Raw genomic sequence first — 23,000 nt, forward strand, 5'->3', positions numbered from 1 at the left:
TTTTTTTTTTTTTTTAGGGTAAATGTAAGTTTTATTAATAAGACAAGATCGTACGCGAATAGGGATGTTACAAAGATTTCAGAAGTGAATGAGATTGTCACCTTAAACCTGTCTTGGGTGTTGCTAATGATAGCTTAGACTGTCTGGTTTAATGTGAACTGCGACTGTAGCCAACTTGTAATGGTTGCGCTGTCAACACATGTAATGTAACAACTCATTAATTTCTCACCTAATTAATTAACCCATTCTTGATACTCCCCATTTTCTATTAATGTTTCATATGCAAAATTTGGAATGCTGCCTTCAAATATTATTATGAAATCTTGGGCAGGATCTTAAAGGTGCTACGTATATTTACATGTACGACTGTGAGTATTTTATTTTGATAGTACCAATACAACCCCACTTCATTACTATTCACGAAATATTGAAGATCTTGATTCTCGTAATAAAATTATGGGAATGTGTATGCAAAATGAGGCGAATCTTATTGTATTTTTTTATTTAATTTAAGGGTGAATAATAATTTATCTCCCTATGATATTAAAAATGAACATATTACTCTTTTATGAAAAAAATAATTAGCATTTTATCCCCTTAAAATTTTTAAAATGAAGCAATTTAAGGAGGTAAATTGCTTCATTTTAAAAATTATAGGAGGATAAATTATTGTATTTTAAAAAATACAAGGAGGTAAATTCGTTATTTGTTTTTCATAATGAAGTAATTTGCTCATTTGCAATATAAAAAGAGAATTGCTTGCATTTTTTCCTTTAATTTAATACGCATGTATTACGGGTATGAGTTTTTTTTAATAAAATCAGCGATGTAATTTTTATACAGGTGATATATTTGTATTATAGAAAATAATAGAGAAAATAAAAGAGTTGAATTAAAATAGAACACATTATAATTGCAAAATTTGAGTTATAGTTGTTGGATTATAGGGAGAACGCAATCAAATATTAGTGAAGGCCCATAAATACAAGAGAGTGAGAGTGAGAGTGAGAAAGAGCATCTCTTGGGAAGAGAAAAAGTGGGTACCAATGAAAGGGAAGAGTCATTGGGCAAAAGAACTGAGACAAACACAACATCATGGACGACACTCATAAGGCCACCCACTCCTCTTACTACTAAAGTCTGTTTTTTCAATTATTCACCCCACCTCACATTCTTCTTCTTATGCCACTTCCACATTTCATATTTCATTACGTCTACTTTTCTATACCTACTACTTGAGGTGTTGTGTTGAGGGTCTATTGCATTTAAGATGGGAGGTGTTATTGTATTGAGTTGATTTGAAATTAAAATCATATTGGACGGATTCGTTGCAGTCATCTCTTAACTAAAGCATTTTGATATTTAAATTAAATGCAGCAAAGATTGTCAAAATGGGGCCGAAAGCTAGATCACAATCAAAATGGATTCTACCTCATGCCCAAGATCCAATTGTATTACATGTTATATTATTCAGCATCGTCTATGAGAACGAGGTTGTATTCTCTTTTCGGAATTCCGTATCTGGAAAGTTTATATATAATGAGGAGGGTGCTGCCATCACTAAACACACATTTTTCTTTCAATGGAATTTTTAATTTATTTAAGATCATAATTGATAGTGTGAGTGGGAGCTGCAAATGTCAAATTTCACATGGAAACACAAATGATTTGAATAGAATGTTGGGCATATATACTTTACTCTCAACTCTCATCACCATTAGCATGTGGTTTGGTCCTCACGGACCACCTTTTCAACTTACCCTACTCATTCCAAGATTTACCCAAGTCTCACCATTTTTAGATCCTTCACGTGCACATCAAATATTGCGTCTACTGCCAACTTAAATATGTAAGATAAAAGAACAAGCCATTTTGTACTTGGAATATCATATGTCCGCATATCTTTACTTCTCATGCTGCAATTGTCTCTACACCATAATAATAAATAAATAATCTAGAAAAAAACAAACCCCTGCATGTAATGGGATGTTTGGTAGATAGAGATTAGAGGGTTTTAATTAGCCGATTCATACTGTACTGATGAGAAATTTCAATTAACGTCCAAGAAAAGGCTAAATCCCAAACGCCCTTCACATATTACCTACAAATATGATGTAAATGAATTATAATTTGTTAGACTAATGGTCATATACCATCACTATTTCAATTTATAATATCATCATAGTTTTACTTAATAATATTCAAAATTTTGGTCTTGCTCTCTTTGTACTAAAGTACTTATCCATTGATGACTTTAGCAATATCTCAATTCAAGATGCGCAATTGGTCGAGCTAGGCCAATCCGAGTCAGAATCGAATTAAACCAATAAAAAATCAGCTGAGTTGGCTCAGGAACGCTTTGAACCGGACCGGTCCTGAGCTGGTCCTAAGTATTGAAACTTGAGACTGATTATTCTAATAGTTTTTTTATATTTTTGAAACTCTAAAAATAATTATTTTTATTGTGCTACTTATAAATTTTCAATACTTTAATTCATTAATACTCTTTATTTATTTTTTTTCAAAGTTCAAGTCCTTTTTTAATTTACTATCATCTAAGTTTATTATTATTGTAAGCTTGTTCATCAGATTATTCTTTAAGTTCATTATATAGGTTTAACTATTATTTTTTGTGTAATTTAATTTATCTCATAATACGTACAACCATAAATTTAAGTAATTATTTAAAAAAAAATCTCAATTTCATAAAAAAATAAAAATAAAACACACATATCCCAGCCTAGTTTGGGCATCAATCGGACTGGGTCATGGGTTGGGCCTGAATTTATAAGTAAACCAAATTGGGATCATTTAAAGGTTCAAAACCACTTCAAAACTGATAATAAATAGTAGTGCGTTGATCCTGAATCAAATATTTCTCGATCGATTCGTATCGATTTTGAACCAATCTAATTCACCGTGCACCTTGAATGCCAAGTCTCAAGTGTAGTCGCTAGTCCTTCAAAAGGTGGGTGGATGGAAAGTGACAACACGATTTCTTGCTCGTCGACAACTGTGGAGAATCATCTTCATCTTGTCCCTTAGACCATATTTCAGGCAGCTACCTAGGTAAGAAATAAGAATGGTCCCCTCATCTATCAATAATTTTGAGGTAGACAAACACAACTGTACTGTAAAAACATATCCCAATCCATCTTAGGAGAATCTAAATTTTTCAAATAAGAAAATCAGTAGAGGAGAGAAAATGAAATTTATTATTATTGGGGAGATTAATTGAATTTAGTAGGGCCAACATTCTACACCACTTTAACATTTTAGATTTAATCTCATTTGCTACTATTTTCTTGCATTATATTTCATAAGTTGAAATTTTTTTCAATGTTAGTATTCACGTGCATTTTTTAAAATGATCAACGAAAAGTGTATGAAAAAGTATGAAAATGCTAATGACTCCATTAATTATTGGACAGAAAATACACGTGAGAACTAAAACTGAGAAAAATTTTAAATTATAGGATATAATATCATATAATTATAATAAATAAAACTAAACTGAAGAAAATTCTAACATATGGGACCAAAAATACAACTTTTTCCACTTTAACATTTTAACACATGCAAGTTTTTGTTAAAAATAGTAAAATATAGATAGAAGTATGTTTTTCGTTAAATTCACATTATATTTTGACTGAAGAAATTTAATATTTCGACGTTTAAAGAAAAATAAGAAAATCCAATATATAGAGATATGGGTTGACCCACATGTTTTTGGGCTTGTGAAACCAACTGTGTGGCTTTATTGGGCCTGATAGATACCCAATAATGGTCCATAGTTGCTTGGTTGCCCACTGATCAGCCCGTTAGGCATTGTGGGCCGAGTAGTTGCTTGATATTGGGACAGGCTTCTTCAATCTTGAGCCTCATCTCTAACAACATTCTTTTGGGTACCTCATATTAAGTTTTAGGATTCGTTTGATTCAAATAAGAGGAAAAGGAAAGTGTACGGGAGAAAGGAAGGAAAAAATTATTTTTTTTTTCAAGTTGTTTGGTATGATTGTAAAGAGAATCTCAAATACTTTTCCTTATTTGGTACGAAAAAAATATATAGAGAAGAAAAAACTAATTTTTGTAATTTTACTAAATAACTCTTCTCTTCATTTTGTATTAAAAAATAAATAAATTAATATTATACCAATATAATTTTAGTATATCAAAAATTTAAAAACTTTATTAATAAAATATTTTGTCAAATAAGAACTAAGAATATTTTTTATTAATAAAAATATTTATCAAAATGAGTATTATTTTTTTTATTTTAAACTGTTAGTTTAAATAAAATAAAAATTACTAACAATGTTTTCAACTAACGAATTCAAGTTCAAACTTCAATTTCTTTGTTGATACCAAAAACAACTTTTGAGAAAATTATATATATATGGTAATCAAATAAGTAAAAATAAAAAATGTATTTTTTTGTCTTTTGAGCCTTTTACTTCCATTTTTCCATCCAATTTTATACGAAAATAAAATTGGACTTCAGAGAATTTCATATACATCGAGTTTTACTTCACTTCCATCTCTTCCTTCTAACCAAACACAAATTGTCTCTTATACAATTTATTTTTACTTCCACTTCTCTTATACTCCCATTTTCACCCTGACCAATCATACTCTTAGTGCATCAATTTACCCCTCCCTTCAGATACTGTGCTTAAAACACCAAAAATTAAGAAGTTTAACTCAATTGATGAAGTTGAGACTCCATAATTTTAAGGCCATGAATTCTCGAACCCCACCCGTGGAATGTTATTCTACTTTAATAGTAGTAGTTGATCAGATATAGTTATTTATTATTGATGATTAGTGTATGATTATTATAATTATTGGTAATTATTAGATATAAATATTTGATAAATGATCATAATTAATTTATTTAAATAATAATAGTTCATCGTTTTTATTTTAAAAAAATACCAAAAATTAAATAAATTATAAGAATAATTACACTGACAACCCCTAAATTATAGTGAAATTATGTAAATCACCCCTCCTATCATGCATACAACATAAGAAGTTATTAATGGGTAGTAAAAAGTTCAAAAAAAAAATAAAGAAATTAAATTGAGTGCATTTTTCGAAAATTGGCTCAAATCACTTCAAATCATCCTACCATTTAAATAATACATTATATCAGTCACACTTAATTCTTATCCATTTTTAAATACATTTAAGTAAACAATAAACACATTTTATTAAATAATTAAATCACACATTTAACCTCTCCCTCTATCCTATTTTGCATTTACCATATCTCAAAAAGTAAATGAGCCCTAATAATATAGGAAAAAACAGGTTTCTCTCATAAACAGAATTGGGAAGAAGATTGAAAAAAAGAAGAAGACATTAAAGAATAATAAGACTTTCAAGAAAACCCTCTGGCCCCATTTACTTGTTGATCTTGAGTTAAATATCCCATTTAATTATTTTTTTACATTCTATTTACTTTTGAACGCCTAAGCCAGCAATTAATACATGTTGTCCGCTACTAATTAGGATTATGCAAAAATTGTGATTAGGGCTGTTCAGAGTTTTAATAATCGGTCGACCCGAAATTTTAGTTTGGATTGAAAAATCGAATCGAAATATCGATTCGGTTTTCAGTTTTATATATATAAATTAATTTGAATCGATGGGTCATTTTTTTGTAGTTTGATTGTCGAACCGAATCGAAAAATTAATGTTTTTATATATATTTAAATTATATAAATTAGTTATCTCTATATTTATTAATTAAATAAATATACTTGTCGTTTGTTTTATAAATTTTTTTGTATGCTTTGTTTCTTAGTTTTAAGTTGATGGTCGATGGAAGGATTTCAATATCAAAGACAGATTTTCAAAATTCCCAAGTTCCAACTGACGAATAACGGATTATGAACCTATGATGTCACACATTGATGTTGTTCGCTATGATCATGTTTTTACTCTCAATGTGAGATAATAGGTTTAAATATTAATTTGTGAGTGTAAAGATGACTAATTGGGATATGATTAATTAGTAATCTGTTTACCATATTTTTAATCCTAGGACAATCTTCATGTTTATTTTTGTTCCATGTTTTTTTTTAATCGTAAATTAGTTATAGTTTTGATAATTATTGTATTTAAATACTCGTGGGAACGATATTTATTATTTTACTTAATAGCTAGTGCACTTACGTACTAGTGACCTATATATATTTTAGCAATCATTCGATTTGGTTCACCGAACTGAACATACTTAATTGTGGTCCAAGACTCCAGACCTTGAGGGTTTTATTATATGATCATGATTATAATCACAATCTAATTAATTCTAACTCAATTAACTCCTAAAAAGTAAATGAGCCCTCTACGTACGTCAGACACAGAATGTAGGTCATTTCCATCAACACGAAAATGATAATTCAAGTGGAATGGAACGTGTTTTTTTATAGAATAAATTATGAAATCGAATCGTTTAAATAAGGATCTGCTTCGAATTGTACTAAAGTGTTCATCAACAAATAAATATTATTATAACTAAAATTATCATGGCAGTAGGGGATTCTACCGTCATGTCGAAGAAAAATTAACATATCTTTCTTGATTTTTAAATTTATTCATAAAAAATAAGGTTGAGCTATGCTTTTTTTCTTAAATTTCTCGTGAAAAATTACAAGTGATTTATTATTCGTTAATAATATTTGAATCTTGAATTTTTAATAACAAATTATTATGAAACATATATATTTGCTTTATAAAAGACGAAAAAAACGGACAAAAATGGAAAGCAAAGCCAGAAGGGGTTACTAAGGTGATCTTTCCCCCCTCCCCAAGTGTTGCAGGAACTCGGAAATCATCATATTAAGAAATGGTCAATTTTGACAGCAGGAAAGGCTTTTTTTTAATTATAAATTTATTATTCATACTTTTCAGCACATCACCTGAAATAAGTATTTGTTAAAAGTAACGTTTTCTTCTAATTATATTCCCCAAATAGAAAATACGACTCCTATTTTTTCCAAACTGTTTCACATTTGTCGCATTTATATGAAATTTCTGATTGAAATAAACAGACCATTTATCGAGTAATGCTAATAAAATTTTTTACTATAATTAATTATTTTGGTCAAAAGTGAAAATTCATAGTAAAAAAAAATCGATCATTTATATTTAGAACAAAGGAAATGTTTTTGCAATTGGAATTCTTTATTCCGGAATATCTTTCCTCCTGTATTTCATTTTACGTATGCATACAAAACAACCATAACTTACCTCTGAGATCATTATAAGAAAATAACTCAATAATTATGAAAATTTCAAATATTAACATGCAGTAGTGCCGAGCTAAATATTTAAACAATTCGTTGTTAAATTCATATTCAATAAATTTCTTATATTAAATAGATTAACAATAAATTTAGTAATTTTTTATGCTGATTATAGCAATAATTTTTTTTTTATAGCTATTGAGATATTTTTTTATAGTGTAAAAATATACTATATACAGTTAAATGTACTATAAAATACGTACATAAAAGGAATAATTACACTCTCCTCCCTCGAGGTTTTGCGTAATACACGTAAACCTCCTGTGGTTAGGGAAATTACGTCTAATACCCCTGAATTTCGTTTTCTTTTAACAAATAAGTCCCTCCGTTAGTCAAAATTTACTGAATATGCTAATATTAACAGAAAAATTGAATAAAAAATTATATTTCCCCTCAATTGACTTATACTAATTTATTGTAGCTCAAACTATTTTGTTCTATCCTTATAACGATGAAGATATACCTCCTTAATGAAATTAATGCGTGAAGATATATGGGGATAATTTGATCATAAAAAATTTTATTTAACCTGCAATAAGTAGTAATAAGTTAATTGGGGGTAAATATATAATTTTTTTTTTGTTAATATCAATAAATTCGATGAATTTTAACTAATAAAGTAACTTATTTATTAAACGGAAGCAAACTTTAAAATATTAGATGTAATTTTTCTAATTATAGGAGGTTTACGTATAATTATATCAAATCTAAAAAAAAAAATGTATTCCTAAATAAATTGCAAAAATGAAACAGATAATATGAAACCACACCCCATTCATTTCGGCGTTGAAGTCAACACCGTCCTCTTGAGTCCCCATCTCTCACACGTGCGTTTACGAAACCTCAGTTTCACGTGTCCTAAATTTCTGCAGTGTTATAATGATTATAACCAAAACTATCCAGATTTGATTCTTTACAGAAATGGAAAAAGAAATTCCAATTTTTGCTAAATGTGGAAATTTTTAATTTGAATTAAAATTAATGACAGATTAAATATTACACCCATCATATAATTAATGTATGATATATGGAAAAACGACTAATCACATAATGCGAATATTAAATCCCACTCACAATATAAGTACTTCGAACTTAGGCATTGTCAATATCTAAGTCACACACACACACACACAAATCTTGAATTAATGAGACTGAAATCTCATAATTAAAAAAAATATATGTTCGAGTTTGTTCTCTTTATATTTTTATTTATATGAACGTATATTTTGATGTATAATTATATATATTTGGCATAATTACACTCTCATCTTTTGAGATTTGATGTAATTACACTACCATTTTTTAGGTCTGTTTTCCTCTAACAAATGAATTCCCTATTAGTCAAAATTCACTAAATTTGCTGATAATAATAAAAAACACTGAATGAAAATTGATATTTATCCTTAATTAACTTATTGAATGTCAAACAAATTTTTTCAGACTAAACTACCCTTATAACGGTGAAGATATACCTCCTCACATGCATTAACGCTTGAAAACATATATGGATAATTTGATCATAAAAAAATTTATTTTACCTGTTATAAGTCAGTAAAAAGTCAATTGGGGGTAAATATATATATATTTTTTATATTTCTGTTGATATCAATAAATTCGGCGAAGTTTGATTAACGAATAGACTTATTTGTTAGATGAAAGTAAACTTTAAGGGTGATACATATAATTTTTTAAATTACATAGAATTTATATATAATTATCCTAAATTTCATGGAAGGATGATATAATTATCCCAATATATTTTTAACACTGTAATCATTTACTGTACGTATAAACGAAGAAGTGTGTGTTTTTGAGTTGTCTTCCAATGACAACACTGTGGGGCCGCATTTGCTTCTTGAAGAGTGTAATAGTTTCTAACTTTGAAACGTTCAACTCATCTCCTTTACCATGTGTATATATATGTACAATACTTGATCGTAAATCCCATGCAAACTTATATAGAACAGTATTTATAATAAATATTTCTCAAAGAACTCACCACTTTTATATATTTCTAATAATTATTTCTCAGTCAATCAATGGAGTTCGGAGACATGAGTGCCAATTCTTGAAGTTCATCTTCTTCCTCACTCCAAATGGTGGCGCCCAACCCCAAGAGAAGCTCCGGCAGGAAGGTGTTCAAGGAGACGCGCCACCCAGTCTACAGGGGCGTGCGGCGGAGGAGCCGCGGCAAATGGGTGTGTGAAGTGCGTGAGCCCAACAAGAAATCAAAGATATGGCTTGGGACTTTCTCCAACCCGGAGATGGCCGCCGTGGCACACGACGTCGCTGCCCTAGCACTGCGTGGGGACAACGCGATGCTCAATTTCCCCAGCTCCACCTACCGCCTCCCCCGCCCCCACTCGTCCTCCCACCAAGACATCAAAAGCGCCGCCGCCCAAGCAGCCAGGGAGTTTAGTTCTTCAGCTTCTATTTCATTAATGTTAATGTCGGAAAATGCAAGTCATCAGAATGGCATTCAATATCCTTCGGATTCACTTCATGCGGAGATTACGGATCAGCAAAAGATTGATGATGGAGAAGATGAGTTTGAACGTGATCGTGGGGAAGATGAGGATAATATTGGATATAGAGACGGGTTCGTGGACGAGGAGGCGTTATTTAGCATGCCGATTTTGCTAGATAGCATGGCGGAGGGCATGCTACTAACTCCACCGGCTATGAAAAAAGGGTTTAATTGGACTTCTCAAGATGAAGATGAAGTGATAGACTTAACTTTGTGGGGGGCTAACTAGCATCTTCCCTAGCGGATATGAAATAAATACAATTAATTAATAATACACGTCGTGCCTATAAAATCTTGTTTTGAATATAAAGATATAACGCAGATTTTATGCACGAGGTAGTGTATATATGAAGCACAATACCAATACGAGACATTAACGTTTGAACACTTTGTCTATATGTAGAAGATTTAGACCGGAAATAAATTAATGTAGTAGACTAGAGCTAAGGAAGCATGAAACCTAGCATGGGGTTAGCGGATTATATCCTGCTTCTGAATTATTGTTTGCTATCATCATATTTTTAATGTTTTTACAGGAAGTTATGTCAATTATTTATTGTTGTAATACTAATATGCGATATCAAAATGTGTTAAAAGATTTCCATCAAGAAATGATAGAGAACATAATTCATTCATTCATTTCATGCTAAAAAAAAACATGTACCTGGGATATGCACATGTCACGTGTGAAAATGAATAATAAAAAAATAAAAATTATATTTTTCAACAAAGGAGTGAAAGTTTTGTCCAGTTTCTTATGAAATTTTAAAAAAGTCTAAATTTTTTATAAATTCTATCCGCAAACTCCAATTCTATTAGTTTTACGACCATGTTACATGTATATGATGATAAAGCAAGCAAATAAAGCAACCTTGAGGACGTCCAAATTCAGACGTTGGTTGAACCTGTCAATTGAATTACTTATTTCGTGCATCCATGTCAAGAATAATCGTACATATGCTAAGCGGGTTTGTGAACATGTGAAAAAAACATCACATCATGCATGGCGCGTTGACAATTTCGGCGATGTAACGTACAATAGTCCTGGTCAAGTATATGGGCAATTTGGATCTTCCTGATCAGGTGCTTTACTGGATTTTCCTGACCCCTCGACCCTGGCCACCACTACGGTCTTGGTCTTCGAATTCGGGTTGTTGGGTTGATATTTGTTGCTGCAATGGGTCGGGCTTTATATTTGCTCCGGAGGAAAGGATATATATGCTTTCAGATACCGTCCTTGTGGTGTCCCTCGGCCGCTGGTGTAATTAATCCAGCGTCACCGAGGATAGTGATGGAATTGATGAGGGAGGACGAGGAAGGGTGGATGGGCATGGGCCTACCCAACTGGACCTGCTCCATCTCAAAGTATCACATTCGGATCCGAATACATCTATACCAATTTCAATTTTACTACTCAAACTGGCCTAGCTGGCTGCCAGCTGCCAAGCACGTATCTAGTTGTTGCAAAATTAGCTTTGTTTTGGTGTCATTTTCATTTCAATTTTTGACACACTAATAAAAATAAAATTGAATATGTTTGCTTAAATGTATTTTTATTGAAAATATTTTATTATTATTTTCATCTCAATCATTACTTTTTTTATATACATGTTATATATTGATATAGGCAAACGTTCGATATTGATCGCAGACGAAAAGTTTGAGTGGTTTATAAGCCCCAAGACCTCCTTCCTTTAGCAATGCACATTTTTCAAGATAAACCCATGATGCTCTTACGAAGTCAAAACGAACAATACCTCTCCTAATGGGGTACCAATCAAGTCAGAAGCCGCATCACATATATCTATCATTAATATATAAAGTAATAGTACATGTCTTTAACAAAATTTTGATATGATATTACTGACATTAATTCTAAATCAACAAAATAAAATCATAACTATCATTTGTTTAAATAAATAATGTTTTTTACTTGACTTCACAAACAATAAAAGACAAAGCTATCATTTTCATCAAATATATAAGAAAAATATATCGATTCAACTCTGTAAAATATTGACTAAGAGACAGGATGAATGTGAGCTTTACCAAAGATAAAATCAGAAAATGAAGATGTGGGGACTTATTTTAGAAAACATGTCAATACATAATTAAGTAACAACGTAAATACTGTCACTTGAAAAAACAGGAAAAAGAACAACATTAGTATGACAATGTATAAGGAAATGATACCTTAAAACGTTTAGTATTAATTGGTATGTATACTCTCACACTCGGTAAAAAGAAAAATTAGAAACACCATAAAATGTGCTAAGTCAACAACAATCTTGAAACAGCAAAAACAAAAAACAAAACAGTGTAATATCAGCAGTGAATTCTTGGACAAGGGCCGTTAATTTATCAGCGAAGGGCATCGATGTTCTTGCAAAGCTCCTCCAGTTTCTTCAGTCTCTGCTTCTCACTTTCAGTCACCAACTGAAACAATAATCCACCAACAAAGTGTGTAATAAGTTGCTCAAATTCTACAAGTATTTCTTATTTCTATTTCGAGAAAATTGTAATTTTCGCCATGTAGCTTAGGAGGGGTAACAATTGTGGTCCTGTATGAACTAATTTTCGTAATTTAGTTTTATAATTTTAAAAATTTGACAATATAAATTCTTTTTTTGCCCGATAAACACATGTGCCGCACACATGATCTTTACAATTGATGAGGGCTTTTCGGCCATATGAGACCAAAATTACCAAATTTTAAAAGTTATAGAATTAAATTACAAAAATTAATTCATGCAAAATCGAAATTCCCACCCTCTAAATTACAGGATAAAATTGCAATTTTTCCTTTTTATGTTTTACCGTTTTTTACCTCAACTAGTTTGGCGACCAGCTGACCCTTTTCCCTGTTCTTCTCATTGAAAGCCTCTAGTGCTTCTTTGTATTCCTTTTCCTGTAATGTTCAAAATTCATGTCATGGAAACACACCCATTTCTCAATTTTTACAGCACAGTAAAATCTGTAATGAAATTGAGCAAGTTTTATCGTAAAATAAATATTCCTTGACTATTATCTTGATTTTAAAAAATGTCAAAATTATAGTTATCCCAACATAAATTTGTGGGACTTAGAAAGAAACTGCAAAACTCACCTTCTTCTGACAGCTGAGGCCCAAGGGCTTTAAGTCCCGATTAATGAGGTCGATCCTCTTGCGAACGATCGCAACTTCCTTCCTCATCGGATCATGCAGGGTTTCGAGCTCCTACTAGATTACAAGTACAACAAACAAACATGTAATAAAACATTCATCTTTTCTTCCTACACAAACATAAGTTCACAACATTAATTCATAAATTAGAAATGGGGCCACATATAATACATATACGAGTGTGTGATAGAAAATCTTTTACGCATCCCTAAACAAGACATCCACATACTTAGCAACAAACAGTCACACACTGATCCATGATCCTAACTTACTTCGCGAATCTCAGCCAGCCGCCTCGTCTCCTCCTCGACACGGCCTAACTGCGCCTGAACCTTCTCCCGGACCTCCGCCTTCCTCTTCTCGATCTCTTCTTCCTTAGCACGAAAAGCTGCTAACGCAGACCTCGTCATCTCCTCGTCCTTGTCCTCATTCATTAGAGGGCTCCCGACATGATTGATCATCCCGGAGTTCTTCACACGCAGCATTTGCGCTTGTTGCTGCTCCAGCATCTGCTGCTGATTCTTCGTCGTCATCACCTAAACTGACAATCTCACCCTTTCCTTGTACTCGATTTCTATGTTGCTTTTTTCTCGCTTTTGTATGATGCCTCTCTTTCGCCCTGTTTGCAGATGCTCAAGAACGATGTTGTCTTTGCTTTTAAAGGTGTGAAGCCATCTTGTTTACTTTACAACAAATCTTGGATTGAGTGTAATGACCAAACTACCCAACAGCAGTACTGCATCTCGTATTCTGTTCAGTATATACATGCCATGTATATAAAATATTTCTTTAAATAGAATACAACATGCAACAGGATAAATGTACGTACAATAATTGAATTTAGTGCAACGAAAAGTTATAGTATGTGAAGGGACCTCTTATGGTTAAGGTACTATTTTCTAAAGTAGGTATGTTGACAAAATTCTGCTAACTACTGCACTTTCTTTTAAATTCATCGACGGTATATGAATTTTGAAATATTTATCTTGAAAATTATCCTTAAAAGAAATAATTGGTTGAAGGGTCTATTTTGGTAAATTTTCTTTATTTCTGAGAGAAAGTGCTTGTGGTGAAAGTTTTGTTGTCTGAATAGACAACAAAAGTTCACCTACTCACAGATAAAACTGAAATGTTTGAAATCCTTAACGGCCAAGACAAAGTCTCGTCCAACACTTTATGCTGAGACTTCTCCGTGAAACTTCACCTTTGCAACCTTCTTTTATTCTTAAGGATTCTAACTTATGAAATAAAAGCGACGTTCGACAGACGAATCTTTTCGTCTGTGTCGATCTTTTTATAGGACTATACAGTAAAAGAATCATATGTAATAATTTGGAGATATATATTATTTATGAATAATAATGGGTTTGCTTTGTGAGTGTGAGGTATTATTGTTGATAATGTATCAAGTGAGAACAAGTTGTCTTGCGTAAAGTGGATATACATTGGCTTTATTCTCCCATAATTAATGCAAATATTTTGAGCCCTTTGAATGAATTTTTCATCATTGTTTAGGCCCACCTTTATTTTGTATATGTTTCAGACATTTGAATGGAAATATGGGGTTTGGGGTTTGTATGGAACAGATTGTCTGACAGATATGATGTAAGGAATTCACACAACCATTCTTCATAGGATACTAGTCAAAGAAACCTCTTTCTCTTTTGTCTTTTTCCTTTTTTGTTCTTTCATCTTCTTGTTGGGAGTACGTGCGTGTTCATATGGGTTTCTCTTATACGAATCGAATATAAATATATCAAACAGTATAGATTTTACTATGTCTTCAATGAACTTTTATTATTCTGACGTGTTAATACTATATTATCAGTCAAGCATACTATATATGTTAAATAAGACGTAACTAACTCTTACTTTCTTGATTTTTTTCCTTTCAATGTATGGATCACAGGTTTGTAAATATCTACCCTAATTTTTTTGAATTTATGATAAGTAATTCAAGATTAATGGTAGAAAAAGTGAATCACAGTACAGATTTCAAAATCAAAATTCTAATAATTACACAATAAAGGAGCTGATACTGTGTTACACAAATCTTTGGCAAATCATAAACACAAAAGAATAAATTATACACCTTGCAAATTGCAGTATAAAACAAGCAAAAGAAAAAGTTATACAAACAAAAGCAATCAAAAAGAAAATGGAGAGGGGATGTCTCCCTTATGACAAGCTACAACTACAGTAGTATACATACATTTTTAACTTTATGATGTATGAAACCTACAAAACTCTAACAATCTTACACTGCAGATGTTCTCATCTCCTTTGGAAGTTAAGGAACTTGATTCCGTAGGCGAAAACAAAGAAGAACAGGAGAACCCAACCGACGTGTGCGAAGACCACTGGGATGAGGAAGTCATGATCATAGCCGAGGTAGTCTTTAAGGAAGTCATTCACCCTTATTCTTCCAGTGTTGCCCGTGAGTTCGAGTTCGGTAGTGATGTCGCCTACTTGGGATGCAAAAATACCGTAGATTGTCCAGGCGACGGGAGAAGCCCAGTAGTACCACCTCCACCATATTGGGATGAGCTGCAAAACGTGTACAACATCAGTTTTTTCACGTTATCTAAATGTTGATATATTGAAGATTTTTCTGTGAGAGTGGTAAGAATTTGAGGATACTTACGGGACGTGGGATGAGGAAACCAGAGAACAAGTTCCAGAAGCTGAGGAAGAAGGACATAACGATGGCGGCGATTTGGTAGCCAGGTGTCAACGCAACAACCATCATGCCGTACATCGAGAAGTAAGTGAAGCACATGAATATGAAGTAGTAGAAGTAGAAGAATTTCTCGCCCGTCCAGTGGTATCCAATCATGGAGTAGAGAAGCAGAGAGTAGACGAGGGTTTGTACAGCGACGTATATGGTCTCTATTGCAACCTACAAACCGTGAAAAACATACATGTTAGAAACATATCCTCCTAACAATCTTGATGGGAGCATCAAAGTTGTCCTCTGAATGTTTCTTTTTCTTACCTGTGCAAATGCATAAGGCAACTCAGAGTACATTCCTGCAGCCCTTTCACGATAGAAAACAGTTCTCTCAATCGCGACAACGGATTGAACAGCAGAAGCATTGGTGGCTCCGAGGAAAAGTACAGCAGCATAAGTAGCTCCGAGCAGATTAAGCAAGTCTTGTTGTCTATGTCTGTTATGGGAACATACACAATCTTTTGTTATTACATGATCTTATAAAGTAGTAATTTCAAGATTCCTTGATAGATGCATAGACAAATAAATGGTTGTAATAAAGAGATGTGGCTTACATTTGGTCCCCTTTCTGCCAGAAGATAACACCAAACATAACGCCAATGACGATTGTTGTGAAAAGCCTAATAGCATTGTACTGTGAGTTTCTCCAGTAGGACCAATGCTGCTTCCAGAAGCAAGCTTTGCACTGAGTTAAGAACGACTGCGAGTATTGCGTGGGGAAGTATAGGTCCTGAGATCCTGGTGGGGGAGTGCTTAGTTCCTTTATCAGTTCTTGGTTCCTCCTGATATTGGAAATAACAGTCAAAAAATAGATGTGTTAAGTTTCTTGAGATAATATATACTGCAGATATTCGAGCAGGGAATGATGTTAAGGGCATTTCATTCATTTACTACTTACCGATAAAGGTCAGAGTTGGCATAAATTTCTGCAAAATCAACGTCGAGTTGAGCTTCAACGGCAGAGGAGGTGACCTCCAACATCCAAGTAGCTGGATTATAGCCCTCTTTGATTTTCTGAACCCCTGGCACAGCCTGCATATTGAGTAGATGTTAATAAGTTGGATCTTGGCTTCACGAATATCAGATTCAATTCTTGAAGTTAAAATATGATTACTGAGTTCTGTGAGAATTGAAGATCATTTAAGAATGCTGATTTTAAGCGCTTTTTGTTCGACTTCCTGATAAGATCAACCTTACAGAACCGAAAGAGAACTCAAACCTCACCTCAAAATATTCAACAAGTTTGTGAGAATGGCGACCAAGAGGTCCAGCATAAATTACTTGTCCTCCTCTCTTCATCAACAGTAGCTGCAAGACAAAATCAAGATCAGTATCAAACCAAATGCAGTTATATGCAGATCTGAATATGGACACATTTTCTAAGTTCAGTTGTTTACCTCATCAAAAGCTTCAAAAATGTCTATACTAGGCTGGTGAATAGTACAGACCACCGTTCGACCTGTATCCACTGTATTTCTCACTGTGCGCATGACAATTGCAGCAGCTCGGGCGTCGAGTCCTGATGTTGGCTCATCCATAAAGATTATGGAGGGATTGGCAACTAACTCAACAGCAATTGTCAGCCTCTTTCTTTGCTCTGTTGAAAGACCATCGATTCCCGGAAGTCCAACAAGAGCATTCCTCAAGGGATTGAGCTCAACCAAGTCCATGACCTCCTCCACAAACATCTGAAACAAACAAATGCAAAGTTCTCTCAGATGGCATTGCTCGTGCTCTACTTCTCAACATATGTGCTTCCTAGGAAAGATTAATGCAAGTTGAGTCAGAAGAGAATGGTTTTATCAGTTACTTGCCTTTCGTGTTTCTGTTTTCACATCTGCAGCAAGACGTAGCCAGGCAGAGTAAAGAAGTGATTCATAGACGGTAACGTAAGGCGAATGGATATCGTTCTGTTCACAGTATCCGCTGACTCGAGCAAATGTTGTTTGGTTCTTTGGGTAGCCTGATATGTTTATGCTTCCTTCAATATATCCTCCTGTCTTTCGGCCTGCCAGTACATCCATCAACGTCGTCTTTCCAGCTCCACTGACACCTACCAATGCTGTCAGAACACCGGGCCTGAAAGCACCACTAACGTCTCGCAGTAACTGAAGTCTATCTTCATCAACACCTTGAGTTTTCATTTCCTGCATGAGAAGTTTGTCAAGTTAGCAATTAATACAGATCTAATACTCTGACAGAACTCAAAGTTTCTGAGAGAGAAACATACGGCAGGCATATCGACATAGTAATTCACATGGTTGAACGCAAGAGAGAGGGGTTGGAAAGGCAAGACCATCCCTCTTCTTGGTTCACTGCTTGCTCCTCCATCAGTCGAGTTGGCGGTTGCATGGGAGTTTCTAACATCCATTTGAACACCTGCAACCATCAAAACTTTTAAGTTTATCATCGATAATGATCTCAAGGGCACATAATGAACTCATATCACTATGTTATAAACTTTCTTCTTTTCATAATAACTTTAATAAATGACAGAACTTGTGTTTTATATGTGAGTAATTGTTCGCTATCAAAAAAAACCACACACCTTCACCATTTGTTATATGTCGCTTCCTCTTGCTTTCCGCCTTGTCATCTGGTATGATAGCCTTATTGTCCCCAAGAGCTGAGATTGTATGCAGAAAACAGTTGGTACCCAAACTCATTCATCAATTACTTCAGAAAGAAAATGCATAGTGAAGTACGAAAATGTCACTTACGGTTTAAGTAAGTCAAGGCTAAAATGAAGAGAATGTTGAACAGAAGAGTGAACCCAAAAAGAGCGAAGATGCATATCCAGTACCAAGACTCGGTAGTAAATAAACCTCTGTCCCTAAGAAGGGTCTTTCCAACAGTCTTTTCAGTGCCATTGGTAGGCTGAGGAGACAATCAACATTAACCAAATGTTAGTTTCAGTGTCATACTTGCAGCTATTTCAGAAAGTAATTTGAACAAAGTTATAGCTCTTTTTCAGGAACTTACTGCACTCCATCTCTCTGCAAGAAACTCGTTGATTGCAATGGCATTTTGTCCATACATCATAGGAGAAACATAGTATCCCCATATCATCCAATCTTTAATATCGTCTGGAAAATGCCAACCAAAAAGAGGAAAAAAGATTTACACTGATTGCTAAGTTGATAAATCTTTAGTAAAAACATGAGTTCGTGAATAACTACTATAAAGTATTCATGATCAATCTATTAATGTACAACTGACCTTTTGCAACAATAAAGCCTCCCAGCACGAAAACCAAAAGCAAGGCGAAAGTTCCAAGAGTGTTGGCGACTACTTGTGTTCTTCCAGCTGCTGCTATGAAACGGAACAAAGAGAGGGCCATCTGATGTACCCCAATGAATGCCAACAATTGTTTGAAAAACCTGTGTGCCCATGAAAGAAGTTTAAGATTAGCCAATACATAAATCACTTAATAGTCCTTCTATAATCTTATCAGTCATTTGATTGTTGTTACCTAACGGCAGAAGGTGCAAAGCCAATGGTGTAGTAGGTAAGAATGATCCACAATCCAGACTCCATTACTGAAAGTGGAATACGGAGTACCCCAATCGGCAAGGCAAAAGCCCAAGCTGGATAGAATAATGAATCCCTCTGTTTGAAGAACACTGGAAGCCTGAATACAGTCATTGCGAGCTCTTGCATGCCGTTGAACATGACATTGATGAGACTGAAGAACAATGCTCCCCAAAACTTAGTAGCATCCTCGATCCTACCGGACTTCATCTCTGTTCTTAGGAAGACCGTCAAGGCAATTGTTGCCATTATTGTTATTTGTGTAGTCTTAAAGATGTACACAAACGAGCTCCGTTTCATTAGGAGCCATTCTCTAGAGAAGCAGGCCCTGAAAAGTTCCCAATTGGAGATACCATATTTATCTTTGACCAGGGCAGCAGGATGGGCTCTAGTCTTATCATATGGAACTCTAAGTTCCGCCACGAGTTGCTGCCCGATGTGGAAAGAGTTGAAAGCCTGTGCAAACTCGGGTACGGAAACATAACGGTAAGGCTGATTCTTCCTAAACCAATACTGTTCTTGGTCCTTCTTTGAAGTAACTTCTTGCAGAAAGTCTGCAACTCCCTTCCTTTCTGGACATCTAAATCCCATGTACTCAAAGAATTCCAGGACATTCTCACGTGGACCTTGATAAACAATTTGACCATCTGAAAGCAGGATAACATCGTCAAAAAGATCAAATGTCTCAGGAGCAGGCTGCAAGAGAGAGATGACCATGGTTATGTCCATAATATGAACCATCTGCCGCATAAATTTGACAATCTGGAAGGTGGTGGAACTATCCAGCCCAGTTGATATCTCATCCATGAAGAATGCTTTTGCTGGTCCTACCAACATTTCACCTGTATTTAGCAGAACAATAATCTTTGTTAGAATAGTAATGGTTACATAATGAAACCAAGGAAGGAGAATTGTGACCTTGCTTAATCAATATTTTCAGGAACCAGAACTGAAACTTAGTTCAGCTTCTGACAACTCAGAAATAACTTATGGTGGAATCACATACCAGTGGTAACACGCTTCTTTTGTCCACCAGAAATGCCCCTTCTCATATCATCCCCAACCATAATATCAGCACAAATATCCAATCCAAGAATCTGTCAAAATTCATATACATTTTAGTCTTATCACTTTCTAGGACAAAAACTAAAAAAGCCACAAGGAAATGCAAATAGAACCTTGAGGACGTAATCTGTAATCAAGCTGGTTTCCTGGCCCACCATGGCTGTGGCTTTCATAAATGCATCAATCTCGGGATCAGGTTTAATACCTGCTTCTTTCTCTCTTCTTGACAGCTCTGCCAGCATTTCATACCTTGTCCCAACTCCCAAGCATCTACCCGAGAAATCCAATGTCTCTCGAACTGTCATCTCACCATAGTGAAGATCATGCTGACTAATGTAAGCACAAGTTCTTTGGGGAACAAATTCGTGAAATTCGTGGCCGCAATAGGTTATTTTTCCAGTCACCTGTTAAGAAACTCAAGGTCAGGTATAGAGAACCTATTTGAATAACCAAAACCAAATACCGATTTGATATGGGAAAGAAATGGAAACATGGACACAGCTAATAATAGCTCCAAATCGTGATTTTACTTATCTTTTGGGTTCTCAATTGGAAAATGGCATGCTTTTTGCTAAAATTGTAACAAAATCCTGTAAAGGGTGGTAGGAAAAACATACCCTCATATCATCATCAGCTTTCCCTGCAAGTGCTTTGAGCAATGTTGTTTTTCCTGAACCTGGTGGCCCAAGAAGTAATGCCATCCTGAATATTAAGCACGGATAAATTTAGTTAAACTCATATAATTGACATTCCAAAACCAAAGTGGCATTAAATAAGGATCAAGATATAAAGAGATAAATTAAATTCTACTACTCAGGAAAGGAAAATCTTATAAGCTTACCTCGATGGTCTCACAATTCCACTAACATCTTGAAGTATCTTAACAACCCTTTGCTTTGATGGAGATAGCCCAATCATCCCTAGTGCAGCCTATAACATCATTAAACCAAATTCATTATAAACTTAACTTCAGCAAAACCAGATTAACACAATAGTAGAGGACCACCTTTATCATGTCTGAATCAAGAAAAACATACCTCCAATGTATTGAGTGTTGAATTTAGCAGAGTTGGAAGTGCTCTTGTCCCAACATATGCATCTCCCTCAATAGACAGATTCTGGAATCTTACTTCAATCTTTGGAATCTCAATTCCCACCCTGTACAAATCAAAAACCCCATTATGTAAAACTTCTTGAGCCCATCGGATCCAAAATTCTTGCTAATAATTGAACAATGTAAACTTTTAAAGATTCAAGATTTTCTGGAACCCCCTTTATGTCAAAAATGTCCTCACTTTATACCATAAATCAAGATTTGTTCTTGTAAGCAAGCAAGAAATCTCAAAAACAATTGAAAGTTTCACCTGTCAGTCCTGTTTCTGAGCCTCTGGAGGAACTTCTCATTATCCTCCTCCACAACCTTAAGAATGCTCTCCATCAACATCTTCTTATCCTGCGTACCGAGGTTGGTGACATCCACCTCAGAGTGAACTATCCTCCCATTGCTCATAACCTGCTGCAGCATCCCCTTCCTGAGCCGATCGTACGTCGGCAGCCCTCGTGAACACATCCGGCGGCCCCTGCCACACCTCCCTTATGCTCTGGGACCTCCAGCTCCGCCTACTACTAGAACTCAGAGCCAGATCATCGCCCACTAACGCCGCCGCCATTGATCAACTCCTCAGCTCCCCCCGTCCACTCTCCGGTGACTCTTGTATACCTTATCTTTTGACCGCCCTTCTTCTTGGAGCACACAAGTAACACAAATATCCACTCAGAGAGCTCGACTAAGGAGAAATCCACAAGATCTTTTGTGTTATTCAGAAAAGAATGAAAGAATGGTCAACGTCTAATTCTTGCTTTGGTTGCTAAAGAGCATGAAATTGGTTTTCATGCAGTTTCTCTATCATCTAACTCCGTTGAAAATGAGAAACAGCCTGTGATTGATTTTCTTGAAAGGATTCCAGTTATATATATATAGAGACACACACACATATACTCACACTTGGGTGGGGGGGAGGGGTTGAAGTCTGGTCAAATTTGGGCTACAAACTGAGGTTCCCGCGGCCGAATACAGTAAACAAAAGGTGGACGTTTTTTAATATTAATGGGAAATAATCAGGTGTTTCGCGAGCATCAGAAAGGCGTTATGAGCTTGAAATGATAGCATGGAGAACAAGAGTGTTGTGGGGCTGGGTGACGTGGGATGCTGAGCCCGGTAAGTTTGACTAATTAAAACTGGGAGGGTGGGTTGTGGGTGTACATTGCTGACCAGCTGACAGAAACTTCCGTTCGACGTCGTATTGTTGATTTCACGAATCAGTCTTCGCCGCGCGTCGCCCACGTTCCTTCTTCGTTTCTCACTGTCTCACAACTTTCTTCTTTCCCAGAAATGGATCTCTGTTATATGCCTCATTTGTAAGATAAATAAATTTAGGTTGTTAACTCTATTTTTTTTTTAAATAAATCGGTCAATTTTTTGTTGTTTGAATTATTATTAAATTTATAAAATTATATTTGAATTTAATCTGATTTCAAATCAAACTCCAACAAATTTTAATTTAACCAAATACGATCAAGTTCGAGTAGTTTGATGTTTTTATATTTTTTTAAAATTGAATTGATCTCAAACTGAATTAAAAATTTATCAAATGAAAAATTAAATTAAGT

At 34.4% G+C, this 23,000-nt stretch overlaps 3 protein-coding genes across 3 annotated transcripts; 1 reads left to right on the plus strand and 2 right to left on the minus strand.

Annotated features, from left to right (window-relative positions):
• LOC105170890 (dehydration-responsive element-binding protein 1D-like) lies at nt 9,161-10,366 on the plus strand. Its single transcript, XM_020696949.1, has one exon. The coding sequence runs from the start codon at nt 9,410-9,412 to the stop codon at nt 10,067-10,069; it is 660 nt and encodes a 219-aa protein (XP_020552608.1). The 5' UTR covers nt 9,161-9,409; the 3' UTR covers nt 10,070-10,366.
• Nucleotides 11,964-13,758, minus strand: LOC105170793 (ankyrin repeat domain-containing protein 30A). Its single transcript, XM_011091707.2, has 4 exons — nt 13,276-13,758; nt 12,947-13,057; nt 12,668-12,748; nt 11,964-12,276 (listed from the first exon to the last, which is right to left on the minus strand). Exons 1-4 carry the CDS (start codon nt 13,534-13,536, stop codon nt 12,202-12,204), a joined length of 528 nt encoding a protein of 175 aa, XP_011090009.1. The 5' UTR covers nt 13,537-13,758; the 3' UTR covers nt 11,964-12,201.
• LOC105170794 (pleiotropic drug resistance protein 2-like) lies at nt 15,020-22,285 on the minus strand. The gene is given in 21 exon segments (XM_011091708.2): nt 15,020-15,550; nt 15,648-15,902; nt 15,999-16,170; nt 16,289-16,516; nt 16,633-16,766; nt 16,959-17,042; nt 17,132-17,422; nt 17,549-17,881; nt 17,965-18,113; nt 18,283-18,360; nt 18,455-18,611; nt 18,717-18,820; nt 18,954-19,114; nt 19,207-20,107; nt 20,272-20,362; nt 20,444-20,734; nt 20,948-21,032; nt 21,172-21,260; nt 21,368-21,488; nt 21,695-21,886; nt 21,888-22,285. Coding segments are annotated over 21 exon segments (4,302 nt in total). The 5' UTR covers nt 22,001-22,285; the 3' UTR covers nt 15,020-15,277.

This window comes from Sesamum indicum, linkage group LG9 (assembly GCF_000512975.1).
Source record: "Sesamum indicum cultivar Zhongzhi No. 13 linkage group LG9, S_indicum_v1.0, whole genome shotgun sequence".
Taxonomy (NCBI): domain Eukaryota; kingdom Viridiplantae; phylum Streptophyta; class Magnoliopsida; order Lamiales; family Pedaliaceae; genus Sesamum; species Sesamum indicum.

What these genes read in the sequence shown, in the direction of transcription:
- LOC105170890 (XM_020696949.1), top strand. Translation starts at nt 9,410, where the DNA reads ATGGTGGCGCCCAACCCCAAGAGAAGCTCCGGCAGGAAGGTGTTCAAG.
- LOC105170793 (XM_011091707.2), bottom strand. Translation starts at nt 13,536, where the DNA reads ATGACGACGAAGAATCAGCAGCAGATGCTGGAGCAGCAACAAGCGCAA. An exon ending in GGCTGGCTGAGATTCGCGAA is followed by an intron (nt 13,058 to 13,275) that starts GTAAGTTAGGAT and finishes GTAATCTAGTAG; the next exon opens with GAGCTCGAAACCCTGCATGA. An exon ending in GCCTCAGCTGTCAGAAGAAG is followed by an intron (nt 12,749 to 12,946) that starts GTGAGTTTTGCA and finishes TGAACATTACAG; the next exon opens with GAAAAGGAATACAAAGAAGC.